At 38.6% G+C, this 14677-nt stretch overlaps 1 protein-coding gene across 2 annotated transcripts in view; it reads left to right on the top strand.

Moving 5' to 3' along the window:
- Positions 1-2770: 2770 nt before the first annotated feature.
- The window catches only part of LOC127626988 (cell surface hyaluronidase), a 36152-nt gene continuing 24245 nt past the window's right edge, over positions 2771-14677 (top strand). Inside the window, exons 1-4 of one of the 2 annotated variants that reach the window (XM_052103171.1) lie at positions 2771-2952; positions 5288-5647; positions 7718-7858; positions 8151-8718. In XM_052103171.1, the coding sequence (XP_051959131.1) occupies positions 5317-5647; positions 7718-7858; positions 8151-8718 (1040 nt within the window). In that variant the 5' untranslated portion in view covers positions 2771-2952; positions 5288-5316. Of the gene's footprint in view, positions 2953-2987; positions 3008-5287; positions 5648-7717; positions 7859-8150; positions 8719-14677 lie in introns of those variants that run through there. The other variant, XM_052103179.1, reaches the window with a different exon arrangement.

The following is a 14677-nucleotide window of genomic DNA, read 5'->3' as shown; positions in this document are numbered from 1 at the left end:
GACGAAAGAGCCTAAATTATTTTAATGAGTTATGTCAGTGACTTTATTGTGGGAGTCTTGACTGAAAATATTTATTGTAAGTCTTTGCTGCCTCTGTTTTGTATTTTTATAGTGACCTCTTGTGGACATAAATCTGAAATTATTATTATGATGTTGGAATTTTGAAGTCATATTTGAAATATCAGAAATATTTGGCTACTTGTTAATATGGTCATCAAGCAGATGCTAAAAGATTTACTGCTTTAATTGCAGGAACAACCTAACTGGAGAAACCAGGATATATGTCCACCGCCCAAAGGCAAATAGTAACATCTGTGTTAGCAGTCCATATTCTTAACTAATAATATAGCTTTTAAAATAGATGTGTATATCAGTCAGTGTAGAAAGAGCTGTAAGATTTTACTGTACCTCTAATGCAATGCAAGCTAGAGTCAACTATTTTCTCTTCTTTTAGAGAGGCATGCTCGTAATTAACTCAATAACGTAACTGAATACCTTTTAACAATGTTCCCAACCTTTCATATGTATCCACTTTTCACAACCACTTTTATGGCCCAAAGGTCAGGTTCTGTGACCTTTGAAGCCGGGGGCCTTGAACATGGAAGTAAAGAAAACATGTAACCCATTCTCTTTAGGGTGGGATAATGTTTATTATGTTTAAAGAGAAACCAAAAAGGCACATCAATTGGGCAAGATACTACTGATGTATTACTATGTTAATAGCACTATATGAAATACTACTTTTTGTATTTCCTAGAGTGCTTTAACATAGTAATATAGGGTGGGTAGTGTCACATTGGGTTAACCTCCTCGTGGTCACTATAATGTGGTTCTTGCTCTCGGTGGGGTGAGTTATGCGTGGATACTGCGGAGTATAGACACGTCTCCGTTGTAACACACTCAACAAGCCATGTGATAAGATGCACGAATTGAAGGTCTCAGATGCATATGCAACTGAGATTTATCCTCCACCACCAGGATCGAGACTACAACACCACAAGGACTTAGAGCGCATTGGGAATTCCAAACTGGGGAGAAAATTATAATAATGATATATATATATATCTAATTTGCCAATTGGTATCATTAATGTGCATAATTATTGTAAACCTGTAGCTATGGGAAAATTTGGTGTTGATGAATGATGAACAGCTAATTCATTTACAAGTAATAACTGTCAAATCTACTTCACATGCCTAGAATTTCAAGCAATATATGCTAAAATATTTAAATAAGAAATGTATTGCTACATTTAAAAATATGAATGTGATACATTGAAAGTAGAACCATGTTTTTTTCTCAGTGTAATTTTTCCCCCCAAACAGATCCATAGTTCATGTACATTATGTATAGCCTATATATGGAAATATATTATACATATTATTATCCACTCACTGAGCATTTTATTCTACCACATCCCAAATATGTCCTTTGGATTCAGATCCAGTGTCTGGGAAGGCCACAACATTGTCATGTTCATGAAACCAGTTTGAGATGACTTGCTTTGTGACATGGTGCATTATCATGCTGGAAGTAGCCATTAGAGATGGGTAAATTGTGTCCATGAACGGATGCACATGGTCAGCAACAATACACAAATAGGCTCTGGCATGCAAGGTTTTAATGTCCCCATACCAGTGCACCACCGCCATCAGCTTGGACTGTTGACACAAGACAGGTTGGATCCATGGATTCATGTTGTTGGTGCCAAATTCTGACTCTTCCATCTGTGTGCCTCAGCAGAAATCAAGATTCATCAGACCAGACTACGTTTTTCAAGTTCTCAACTGTCCAGCTTTGGTAAGCCTGCCTGTGCCCACAACAGCCTCAGATTTCTGTTCTTGGCTGAGAGCCAATCTCGATTACTTTTATGCTGCCTAAATATGCCTTTTGGTCCGTCAAACAGCCAGCAGCCTAACCGCACCCATTCACTTACATTCTATGGACAAACAGAGCTGAAGTGTGCTTCTTAAAATCTTCATTCGGTTCTACTGAAGAAGGAAATACATACACATCTGGGAAGGCTTAAAGGTGAGTAAATCATGAGACAATTATCATTTTTGGGTGAACTTATTATTTAAATTTCTACCTTGCTCGATTCAACGCAAGTTCACAAAACTCAGCAAAACCTTATGAGATTTTACTCTCTCTCCAGCCTGCGTGTTATGCGCACGGATCCCCATTGGGCTGAAACTGGTACTTGTTACTATCTAACTGTTGTTACAGTTATATTCCTCAAGGGGTCACATGATGGCTCAGGATCCAAATACCCTCAGGAAGTTTTTTTTTTTGTCGCATCCTAGACATTTGTACTAAAAAGTATAATCGTGTTTATCTATTGATCCAACGAATTGACATACAAAATTATAAAAAAATAAATAAAAAAAATCAACCTTTCAATCTCTTCAAATTAATTTAAATAAAATAGCACAAATGACTGTGAAAAATCCATCCTGACCAGAGCTGAGAAAAGGAACAGTATCACATGACAACGACTAGGTACTACCACAGACTGGGCACATGAATAAGGACAGTGAAACACTCTGATAGTCATTACATTGAAAATACAAAATGAAGAGAATTATAATGATAAACATTATGCAGACACATCGTTCCTGACCAATTAGAAACGACATGTGACCGTCAAGCCCCGCCCATTTAATAATCGGCATAATTCCAATGTTCCTATTCTACCCACCTTTTCCATTTCTATGGCGTTCTCTCACACTCAGTACACGCCTCTTATTTCACTTCCTCCGCGAGCCGCGCCTGGGACGGGGCTGGCTGATTTCAGCCCAGGAAAGAAAACATCATGTTAAAGAAGAGTAAAACATATTAAACGCGTTAACCCTGTTGTAAAGCCATTTTAGTTGCTCGTGACTCCCCACGGTTGAGTTAGAGTAGCGGTGGAGCAAGGGAAGAGGTGACAAGAGTTATATATCTGGCGAAAAGGTAAGAGGTCTCCTTCAGTGTGTCCATGAATAGGGACCCCCCTCCCCAGCCTACGGTAAGAGGGTCTTTCTATGGGTTTGCACGGATTTTGGGTCCTATAAAGTGAGTTTATTTGGTGTGCTGAAAGACCTAATTCATGAATGAAACGAGAAAACAAAGTTAATGAAACTTTGTTGCGCGGTTTAAACTTTAGATGCACCGCAATGTAACAAGTTGTAATGCCAGTCAGTTTTACACACATGTAAACAAAGTTTACAGGATTTTCTCAGTACAAGTTGAGCAGAAATGGTAACATTCAAGATGATATATATTCATATTCAGCCATATTCTTAAACTACCAATTTTTAAATGTATTAGAGTCTTCTGTCTTTATCTTTATCCTTGCAACGGAGGTCCTGGGCCAGTAAATTTATCTGGATTGTTTTGTTCCATTTTATATGTAAATGTCTCAAATATCTGAAAGTGTTATTATTATTTACCACGTTTAGGTCCTGAGCGTAGCCTGCTGTTGTCCATTCACCCCCTCTGTCTATGGCTTGATTGCTCATCCCTTTTTAAAATGTGATTTCATTTGTGCAAGGGGTAAAAAAAAAAAAAATAAATAAAAAAGTGAATAGTGGGGGAGGGGACACATTAATGCATGGGTATTGATTATATCCCAAAAGAAGGGGGTGGGGCACGTCCCCTTCTTATAACAATTGCTGCACCCCTGCATTTTGGGTCTTTTCCACTGCACGTTACAACTCGACTCTGCATGCTTTTTGGGGGTTTTCCACTGTGGATAGTACCTGGTACCTGATACTTTTTTAGTACCACCATGGTCAATGTTCCAAGCGAGCTGAGCTGATACTAAATGTGACTTCAAAATCCTGCAGATCACTGATTAGTCAGGGAGAATAGTCACTACCAGGGTCACTGGATTTTCGACACGCGACCTCAACCTGCTAGTTTTAAATTGAGCAACAGCAATTACAGTATCATTTGTTCACGCAACTTTCGAATTGTGAAAAAAGAAAAGCTGTGCGCAAAACCATGACATGGTCAATGAGCGAAACGAAAAAGTCTCTCAGGAAGTGTCAGCTATTGGCTGCACATGGCTACCACCGGACCTACCAACAATGTAGGAAAAAGTAAAAAAAAAAAACTTAAATGTGACAACAGAACCATCAAGGAAAAGTAGAAGTGGTTCGACCAAATGGACGCTATTCTAAACCGGCGAGCAATGGAGGGAGAGTGCCCTGGACTCGGCCACGATAGAGGATGGTACATTTTGTTACTTAACTCTATACTCTGCTTGAAAGCTTCACTTTATTTAGTTGACCAGCTACTGGAAGCTTGCTTCTAAAACAACCAGGCCAATTGAACTGTTACACTTGTGTAAAATCACCATGCAACAACTGCTTTATGCAGCACAATTAGCTAGTAGCTAACAGCTAGTTGTGTTATTGTTTTGGTCAGTTTGTGTTGTGTTTAAGATGATGTCACTGCAGTAGATGGATGATTCACAACTATGATGATCAGCCTATAATCCCACCCACTTTGAGGGGCACTAAACTGCAGTGGAAATGCAAGCTTAGAAAAGTAAAGCAAGTAGAGTTGAGGCGAGTCAAACCGTAACGTGCAGTGGAAAAGTGCCTTTTGTGGCTGAGGACCTGCAGCTGGCCAGAGCAGGGTCTGGTGGTGGTACTACAGTTTTTATATTAGCTGGCACCGTACTGTGCTTGATCAATTCAAGGAAGTAGTAGTTTGGTAGTATAATAAGAAATGGAGTACGTTTCAGCAGTTGAAAATGTTTAAAAGAGTAGAAAAGGGATCTGTCCCTGATTAATTTTGGCCTGAATAGTCTAACTTGCGTTTATAAAAGCATTACTATCTGTTTGGAACAAGTGTAACCAAATTGTGAAGAATCTTTGGCCAGACAATTTTTAGTTGCTTTGAATGATGATTGAAGAATTTGGCTTTGGTGGTTATTGGTAAGTGAATATTTGTGTGACATATTTTATTGGGAGACTTGAGCCAGTGTCTGTTGTTCTGTGGCACGAATTGGCCATGCGTTGAAAGACTGAGCACTTTTTATCTGACCTTAATTGGTGCCATGTGTTTTGTAAATAACACAAAAATGTGAAAAGCCACAGAAAGCTTACACTTCAAAGCACAGTGCAATGCCAGAATGAAATTGAGACCCAATCGAAAGTCGAAAAGGTTTTGTGCCAGGCCAGATTTTAATGCCTGGTCAGGCTTGTGTAGTTTAGTTTTGTTAAAATTGTCAAGAAGTCCTTTTTAGGCATGTTCAAAAACATTATATATTTAACACATGTTTTTTGTTTTTATTTAGTCTTGTAGAACGTGGCAGACTGTTATACCATGCCGGTGAATGATGGCCCCAGGAGTCACCCCATTTTCGTGGCTCCTGTCAATGTAAATGCTCAGCGGTCATCAGGATATGTTCCTGGCAGGATTGTTCCAGTTCGTTCTCCGCCCCCAGCCAACACTCCTCCACCTCCCCCACTGAAGCCCCCAGCCCCACCCCCTGCACGACCTTCAGTTTTTAACCTGTCAGAAGATGAGAGCAGGAGGGAACGTACCCAGAACCAAAAGAGGAAGAACACTTATATCTGTGCTGGTATCTTCTTTGTGGTTTTCCTCCTGATTCTTATACTCGTCCTCAGTCTTACCTCCAAAGATGTTTTAGATGGTAAGACACAATCACCATGTGTGTGCACTAATGTGTGTGTAGTTGCTTGTGTCTATTAGTTCTGTTAACTCTCAGTCTGAATGCGAGTTAAGCCTGCTCTGTGCCTGCAAAAATCCTGTGTAAAGACACAATTCTTCATGAAAGCCAGACTGAATTATGCCATCTCTGACCCACCTTAGCCTAGTATCAAAGGTTCAGTTCTGATGCTGCTTTGGTTCTCTGTAAATAAAATGCAGCATCAAAGCAGCCTTAAACTTCGTTGTTGTCAAAATAGAGCATTTACCCTGCCTGGCAAAAAAATGCATTGCCGTTTTGATTTAAATAAGCAGATATTTAAGAGCCTATGACTGGATCATTATTGCAGTGATTATTATGTTTTAACTTGCAACAATTCTTTTAACCCTAACTGATGCAGTATGTAGCTTCTCATTTCTTAAACAACCATATCTGAAGATGTATCCTGTGGTCGTGGAAAAGATGATACTGTGTTTCAGAAGGGGCAAATTATTGGCCTGCATCAAGCAAAGAAAACAATTAAGGAGATTTCTGAAATCACTGGAATTGGGCTAAGAAATGTCCAACGCATTATTAAACCAGGAAAGGATAGTGGTGAACCATCAGATTTGCATAAGAAATGTGGTCGAAGATCACTAAAACGCTTGAAGTCACATCGTCAAAAATCATCAGAAGAACTCACGTTTCTGTTTAATAGTGAAAGTAAGAGCAATTCCACACGGACAATGCGACGAGAACTTACAGGATTGGGACTAAACAGTAGTGTGACCACAAGAAAGCCACTTGTTAGTGAGGCTAATCGGAAAAAAACTACTTCAATTTGCTAGGGAGCATAAAGACTGTGGAGCAATGGAAAAAGGTCACGTGGTTTGATGAGTCCAGATTTGATCTAATCCAAAGCGATAGGCGCGTCAGGGTAAGAAGGGAAGCGCATGGTGCAATGCACCTATCATGCATAGTGCCCACTTACAAATATATCATGATCTGGGTTTGCTTCAATTGGTCAGGTCTATAGGCTCAGCAATGTTATGCAGCAATAAAATTAAGTCCGTTGACTACCTGATTGTACTGAATGTCCAGGTTATCCCATCAATTGATTTTTTTCAAATATATGTGAAATATATCATGGAAAATTTTAAAGTTTTAACCAAAGGAATTCGGAATTATAGTGGGATAATGGATAATGCCGTCCAGACCTCTAGAAGGTGCCGCTTGCTCACACAGCGCTGACTGAAGCACTGAATGCAGAATATATTTTTAAATGCAGCCTTTTAAAGTTTAGTAATCACGCAAGGCTAAAATAGCGATTTCAGTCTTAATTAAATCAATCATGCAGCATTAATAGATAGAATACAGATATCTCAGACATCAAAGTTGGCTGGTTTCAAAGCGTTTTAGATGGTTTTCCTCATCATGTAGCCTATAGTCAAGTGCAGGTTTCACAACTGTCACTTTGGTTATTCCACATTAATGTGAGAACGAGGGAAATTTTTATTTTATTTTGTATGTTGTTAGGACTGCCAACCCTTCTACATATTGTGGCTATTATTATTTCTGGATTGTACATTTGAATTCACAGATATATTACAAAGTGTGTTATTAATTAATTATATATAAACCATCTTTTTTTCAGATTGGCATTTTCACGTTTCTAACCTTTATTCCGATGGTTTTAATTTGGCCAATAATTGGCTGATAAATCGGTGCATCCCTAATTTTATATTTCTATAGTCATAATTTTATTAGAGGTCGACCAATATGGGTTTTTTAATGACCGATGCCCAGAGAGCAGGGAGGCTGACAGGCAGATATAATGCCAATATATCAAACATTTTAACATAGTAGTAAATTACATATACATTTGTATAGAAAACTATTGAAAAACAGTGCAGATGGAAACAAAATTAAATTCTGTGTTAATGGACCCAAAGTCTAAGACATTTTTGATGTTGATAAAATGTCAAAACTTCCCACACAGCCATAGCATTCCCTATCTGTCCATTGTTTGCCATTGTCTTGTACGCACATGTTTTTCCACACTATTTTTTTTTGTAGAGAACTGCCCTCATCACAACCCTACACTGCGGACCTGGAACCCAGGTCACAATCCCAAAAAGGTGGTTGTGGTACCTAGTGGTGAGCATTATTGCTTGGCTTCATCTACCACCCTGTACTCAATCACCATCCAGTCTGGAGGTAAGATCATTTGTCCACTGTAGGCCTTAGTCACCCTTAGTCAGAGAAGCTTGGCATACAATTTTTCACGATTGAAAAGAAGGCTAGCAATGAGTAATAGACGTGCTGTCCATTCAATGGGTTGTAATATCTGAATGTCCACAGTTACTTGTAATTATCACAACCCATGGTTTCCATTTTTGTTGTCAACTGGATTTTTTTTTTTTCATCGTCTGTATGAGAGTGCGTTCTCGATATTTTATTAAGGTGCAATGTCTTCTTTTTTTGCTGACAGTTATGAATTTTATTTTAGGATCGGTTGTCTTTGCCGATGATAAAGTTGGCTCCAAAAACATTACACTACGAACGCGCCACATTTTGGTTGAAGATGGTGGTGCTCTCCATATAGGGGCTCCAAAATGTCGCTATCGCTCCCTGGCCACCATCACCCTGGTTGGCCGCTTGGACGAGACCTCTGTGGATGAGGTTCCTGGGATGGGACGCAAATTTTTGGGTGTTAATGGTGGAGGTACTCTGGAGCTCCACGGATCAGAGAGGCTTTCCTGGACCCTCCTCACTCGCACTGTACCCTCTTCAGGTCTGGCTACCGGTGGCTACGCCTTCCAGAAGAACTTCAGCCGTGGAATTAACCTGCGGGTAGTTGATCAGGATACGGCGGAAGTGCTATACACTGATCGTTTCGATACACATGAGTCTCATAATCACAGTAAGGTGCTGAGTGACCTGCTGAAGTCTCTGCCTCCAGGACGAATTGTTGCACTGGCCATCGGAGATTCTGCGGTAAAGAGCCTACTGGATGAAACCAAGAGGACCATCCAGGATCTCCTAGGCAGCAACCACGTCAACGACCTCAAATACAGGTGAATGAAGTTGGAAACCATGTGAAATAGCACAGAATCTCAAATTTAGAAATTAAATGCTAAGGAATTTTTTATATAAAGATGGATGCCCACAGTGAAAAGGGCTGTAGAGCTGTTTGTAGATCTAAACCCCAAAAGTGAATTGGCATTTTTGAGCCATGGAGTCTTTGGTTATCATTAAGGCCATGATATACTTCCTTAGAAGTTCTAATTCATTCTTCTTTCAGGGGTAAAAAGAAGTTCTAAACAGACGAGCAACAGTATACTGTTTATGAACATTCAGTCACACCACTGTGAGAGGCTTTTAGAAGTACATTTAAATATAGTTGCAAGTTGACCAAAATAATCACATTTGACAGAAAAGATACTGTGGACAGCTATTTTGGTATGACATTTCACTGTTTATTATAGCGCCACCTAGGGTCAGATGGGTGTGCATTTGTGCACCTGAGTAGTGGGGGGGGGGGGATTTGGGATCATCCTGCCAAGTTTAGTGTCTCCACGACTTAATGTCTCTGATGCCCAGACACTTTTAGGGCAGAAAAAAAAAATATATAGCCTCAAACGACTATTGTCGGGGACAAGCTCATATGGCGAGATGACCATAGATAAAAAATTTGACAGAAAAGAGCATGTGGATGTTATGGATGGCTATTATGGTGTGACATTTCACCTGCTTTGAGATAGTCGCAAAAATAGGACTGTCTGAATTTATAGCGCCCCCTAGTATAAACAATTTACGAAATTCGTAATGTTACCTCAGAGTGTTCTTTTGTCCATGTGTACAAATTTGAAAATTGCACTCAAGATACAGGCTAATTAGTAATTATAGGCCACGGCCAAAACATATTTGCTTATATCTGTGGAACGATTCGACGCACCAAAATTATTTTGATAACTTTTTTGTCAGGAGGGTCTGTAGATGATATATACCAAGTTTCATGATAATCGGGCAAAAGGCCAAGGATGAGTTAGAAAAAGTAGACTTTTCTAAATATTCAAAATTATAAAAATATTTTTTTGGGAAAATAAAAGTGACAGTTTCATTGTGGGGCACTGGTGGATTCACAGAAGCGGCAAATTTGTATTGTAGCCTACGGGTCTGTAGTTTTGAGCAAAAACACAAATTAGCTAATTATACCACCACCGTGTGGCGATTGTCACAAAATGTTATATGCGGCTTTGAGTTGACACACTACTTGTGTGTAGTAATTTCCATAACTCTCAGCCATTCACAATATGAGTTATAAGGTGCTGAAGTTTAATTGGCCGGTGGTGGCCATTTTTGTTAATTTGTCGAATCAGTTTTTAAGAATATGTTAGCATTTGAACCAAAGAAGGTGCATATTTAATTTGAATTTTGTCGTTTAAACGGCTGCAAATTTATGACAGTTTGTTTGTAGTAGCGCACCCCTAGGGGTGGAATTGTACAAAACTTTGCTTACATCTAAACGTTCTGTTGACTATCTGCACCGAGTTTGGTTATATTTGGAGTTTGCGATGCGTAGATCTTGATCAATAACTCAATGGGTATGGGTATATCTTACCAAAGTAAGATATACCTATATCATCATTCTTTTGTCTTTATTCTGCACATTAACACTTTTATATGCTCATCTTTGCAATAGTATCAGTGTCATCATAAATTTCAATAACAAAGTGTAATTGGCCCTATTGTAATTGTACTGATTTATTTATTCTGCCCTAAAAGTGTCTGGGCATCAGAGACCATAAGTCGTGGAGACACCAAACTTTGCAGGATGATCCCAAATCCCCCCAAATGAAGGGTGACCCCACCCCACCCCAAACTGGCTACTAGCAACTGAAATGCACAATCAGTGTACATTGTGTGAAGGTTTCAAGTTCCAATCATAAATTGTACACATTGCACATTGTTATTTAACTGAACTATATAGCAAATATATTCAGTTTAAAAATTATTTGGAATGTTGACTTTAAAGTATGAACAGTCTAATATACTGTCAGCTACTCTTAGTAGTTAATAGACCCTATCACTCTTTGGGTTAACTAAAGTAAATAACTGGTTGGTTGTTCTACAGAAACGCATTTTAAGGAATCCTCCCTGTGTTTTGGATGAAATAATTCCTGCAGGAAAACCTGCTGAAAGACCTATTTCCAGTATTTGTGTAAAAAAGAGCTGACTTCTGCAACTGTGTGTTTGTAGTTTAGGGGTAAGTCACTGGTCCTTTATAGAGTTCAAAGCCAAACCAACCATATTTTGTGTCTCTTCAGGTTACACAGAGAGGTATGCGCGTGGTTGTTTCTAACCTGCCAAAAATATTCTAAATAAATGACCCAACTTCAGCGAAAGGTTTGGTGTAAATATAGAAATGCTTTTTGTAGGTTCCTCCAGACATGCTACTGTAACAGTCAACTGCAAAGGCACTTGTGTGAAACATTCTCTCCCCAGTCCAAGAGACATGGAAATTTGGAAAATATTCATGTTTATTTTAATGTTCAAGCTCTACACTCTCTAGACACATTAGCTTGGCCAGTTCTAATCAAATGCACTGAATCAAAGGTCTTTGGTTTGAAAACTCTAGTTATGTTTAATTGTAAACATAACTAGACCTGAAACACAAAGAAAAAGCATATTGTCTAGTCTATGTACAGTAAATATGTGTCTGTCTGCTGACTGTTGTGCTATTGCGGGGTATGTGGTTTAAAGTGATGCCGATGGGGAAGGATATGGGTATACATAGGTGTGAGAGAATAACCAACTTATATTTGCCCTTTCTGAGAGCTAAGTTTGACACACAAATCCTTACCCCAACAAACCCCTCACCTAAACTAGTCAGTCTCACCAAGTCTCTGATGAAAATATGCAAACTTGGCAGCTCCCTTGCAAAAACAGAAGAATCTGGCACAATTTGAATGAAACCTTGCACAACATTGACCAGGCTTTCCAAGTCTACCCTCGCGCTCCCCATTGGAACTCCAGAGGGGGTCCATTGCACATATATTTGATACATTGATAAGCCTATTATTGGATGGTGATGAATTTGACATATGAGCTCTGCCAATCTCAGCCTGACTAGAAGGCAAATTACGAGAAGTTGATGTATGAAATTGTATTGCTTAATCGTGTATTGTAAAGTATGGCTGCATTGGCAGCATTGCATCATTGAGCATGGCACTTAACCCCAGGTTGCTTCAGGGGGGTTTGTCACTATGAAAATGTACTTATGGATTAAAAAAGCATGGGATACAACAGAAAAGACCTTTGTGCCTATAGAGTCACTGAGCATATCCCAGGTGGTTCCCCTCTTGCTATTGGAGTGGAGAAGAGTAGAGGTCGACCGATATTGTTTTTTTCAGGCCGATGCCGATCTTTTGAAATCCGGGTCGGCCGATGGCCGATTTATTTTGGCCGATATTTGGCCAATATGTGCTTGTTTTTAACCTCTTATTTGAACCTTTTATTTGTAAGATAAAATGTAACACAAATAATTACTTAAGATAGACAACATTTCTCAACAAATACATTTATTGAACACTTGACACTTAAATTAAAAATGTATAATGTAAAAACATATTGTATAAATAATGTATAACAAATATATTAAATAAACAAAGCAGGTGTTACGAACTGCTCAGAGACACGAAGGTTGAGATCCAAATGCAGCTTTAATTAAGGGGCAATCCAGACACGTAATCCAATATTCAGAGCATCCAAGAGAAGCACAGGCATAACTAGGGATGGTATCGTTAAGGTTTTAATGGTATTACAATCTTACCGATACTGTTTATCGATCCGGTACTTCAACTGTATTCCTAACGGTTCTTTTTAAGATGAACGTTATATAGGCACAGTGATTTAATTTCAGGAAGGTCTAACATTACTGTTCAGGTGTGGTCTAAAAAGAAATCTAATAATCTAGTAATCAATTGTAAAATAACACTGCATAGTTTATCATAGATAGATTAATGCTTATTAATGCATAAGTTATTCATTCAAGAGCTGTAAGTGATTTTCTCTTTGCCTTTTGTTGTTTGATTCGCAGTAATGGCTCAATCGTCAGCATGTTTATTAGGATGCTTCCCCTTTAAGACCGAATTCAGATCTAATAGGCTCCTGATGCAGCATATTTTCTCCCAACTATTTCCATAACTACGTCCATTTAAGACATAAACTGTGTTTAAGTGAATCTCCAAGTTGGTCGTTTAGACATATTTTTGTGTGTAGTTGATCGTTTAGATGCGCACGTGAAACCCAAAATAGCCTATACTTTGCTTGTCTCGTTGCTGTCTGTTTCGGAGCGCGCGCCGCCTTGGGAACGGTATCTCTTGCGCTATTTTATTATTAAACGCGTCCTGCAGTTTAGCAACAGTAGCTAGACTGCATTTTACAACAATCACCGATCGTGCTGATTCTGACGTTAAGTTTGAGTTTTAGGGAGAAATGTCAGTGCACCGCTGTGAAGGGAAGGGAGTTGTGCTAGACAGAATGCGGCTTATGTATAAATATTCTTTTTATAATCTTTGGAAGGCGAAATATAAAAGAAAATCAGACTAATATCACAGATCTAAACCAGGCTATGTTTGAATGTTTCGCTGTGCGCGAGATCTCTCTCTCTCTGACTGCGAATAGCTAAATTGCATCACAGACAAATGGTTTCATAGAATTATTATACATAGAAATGGCTGGCGAGATAAAATAACTTTCTCTTTATAGCAATAATACATGTATTTTCTTAATTTCTCCAGTACTGACAGCAGAACCGGTAACGTCCGAGCTTACCAAAGCCAGTCCTTCAATAGCATATAAGCGTTGGTATCTTTTTATTACTTATTTCTCTGCATTGAGTGACAACCCTCTCAAATATAAGACACACAAACAGAACAAATAAAAGTCTCAGATTCACTGTCTGTAATTGCAAAATTCTTGCTTACTTATTGTGACATGATAGCAACCCTTCTGCTGTGATAATGCAACTTCAACTACACTATCAATATCCAAAGTAGCCGAACGTCATGTCAACTATCGCGTTTGTCACGTTTTTTCTCGAAGTTGGCAGTAAAATATCAAAAGTTTTTAATTAAATATAAATAAGTTATACAAATTTAATCCTTACTGTTTTCTCCAAGGAACTTAGCTCCTTCCTTGTAGGCACTGGATGAGGTCTGCTCACTCTGCTGGAAAATGACTCTAGGGGCAGCGTGCGTCGAACACGTGTTCCACAACAACATTAGGCTGCCCACAGATGCGCCTGCCTAATAATCTGCTTGATATACTTGGAAATTGGCCGATGCCGATTATGTAAAAAATGCTAAAAATCGGCCGGCCGATTAATCGGTCGACCTCTAGAGAAGAGTATTTGACATTTGTAAGGCTGTTGTGGGAAATGGTTTATTCTTGTGGAAAATTGTGTATTTGTATGGTTTTCAGGAGGTTTTGACAAATTGTTATGGAACCATAGAAATTATTGCAGGGTTCAAAAGTAATGTGTTTTTTCTTTTCTTTCGCTGGCCAGATTGAGAGAGTAGATTTACTTGTCATGCCATCATTTTCCATGGCCCCACCACAGAAGTTCTAATTTATTTTAATTTAATTTTAACTATCACCAGTCACATTTAATCTAACGGTTATTAGAGTGATTATTCGACTATTCAGCGATTATTGCTACGATTAATCATTAGCTCTTAACCAATTATTCAGCTTGTGCCCTGGCTTAAAAGGTTGTATTAAACATGCTTACTAACAATAAAGAGTAAATAAAATGCCTCTAAATGGCATTCACTTAAAGGGGGAAAAATATTTTGTTTTAAGTTTAATTCAGTAAAGAAATTCACTGTAAAAAAAAAACATTGTTATCAAGTGTTTTTGTCTTGTTTTCCATTTAAAATTGTCTACAAATCCTTAAAACAAGATACATTTACTTGAAAAGCAACATATAAGATATTTAGACTTGCTTTAAGAGGATGTGTCTTAAATTAG

This window comes from Xyrauchen texanus, chromosome 3 (assembly GCF_025860055.1).
Source record: "Xyrauchen texanus isolate HMW12.3.18 chromosome 3, RBS_HiC_50CHRs, whole genome shotgun sequence".
Taxonomy (NCBI): domain Eukaryota; kingdom Metazoa; phylum Chordata; class Actinopteri; order Cypriniformes; family Catostomidae; genus Xyrauchen; species Xyrauchen texanus.
This window is presented reverse-complemented; position numbering and strand designations above follow the sequence as displayed.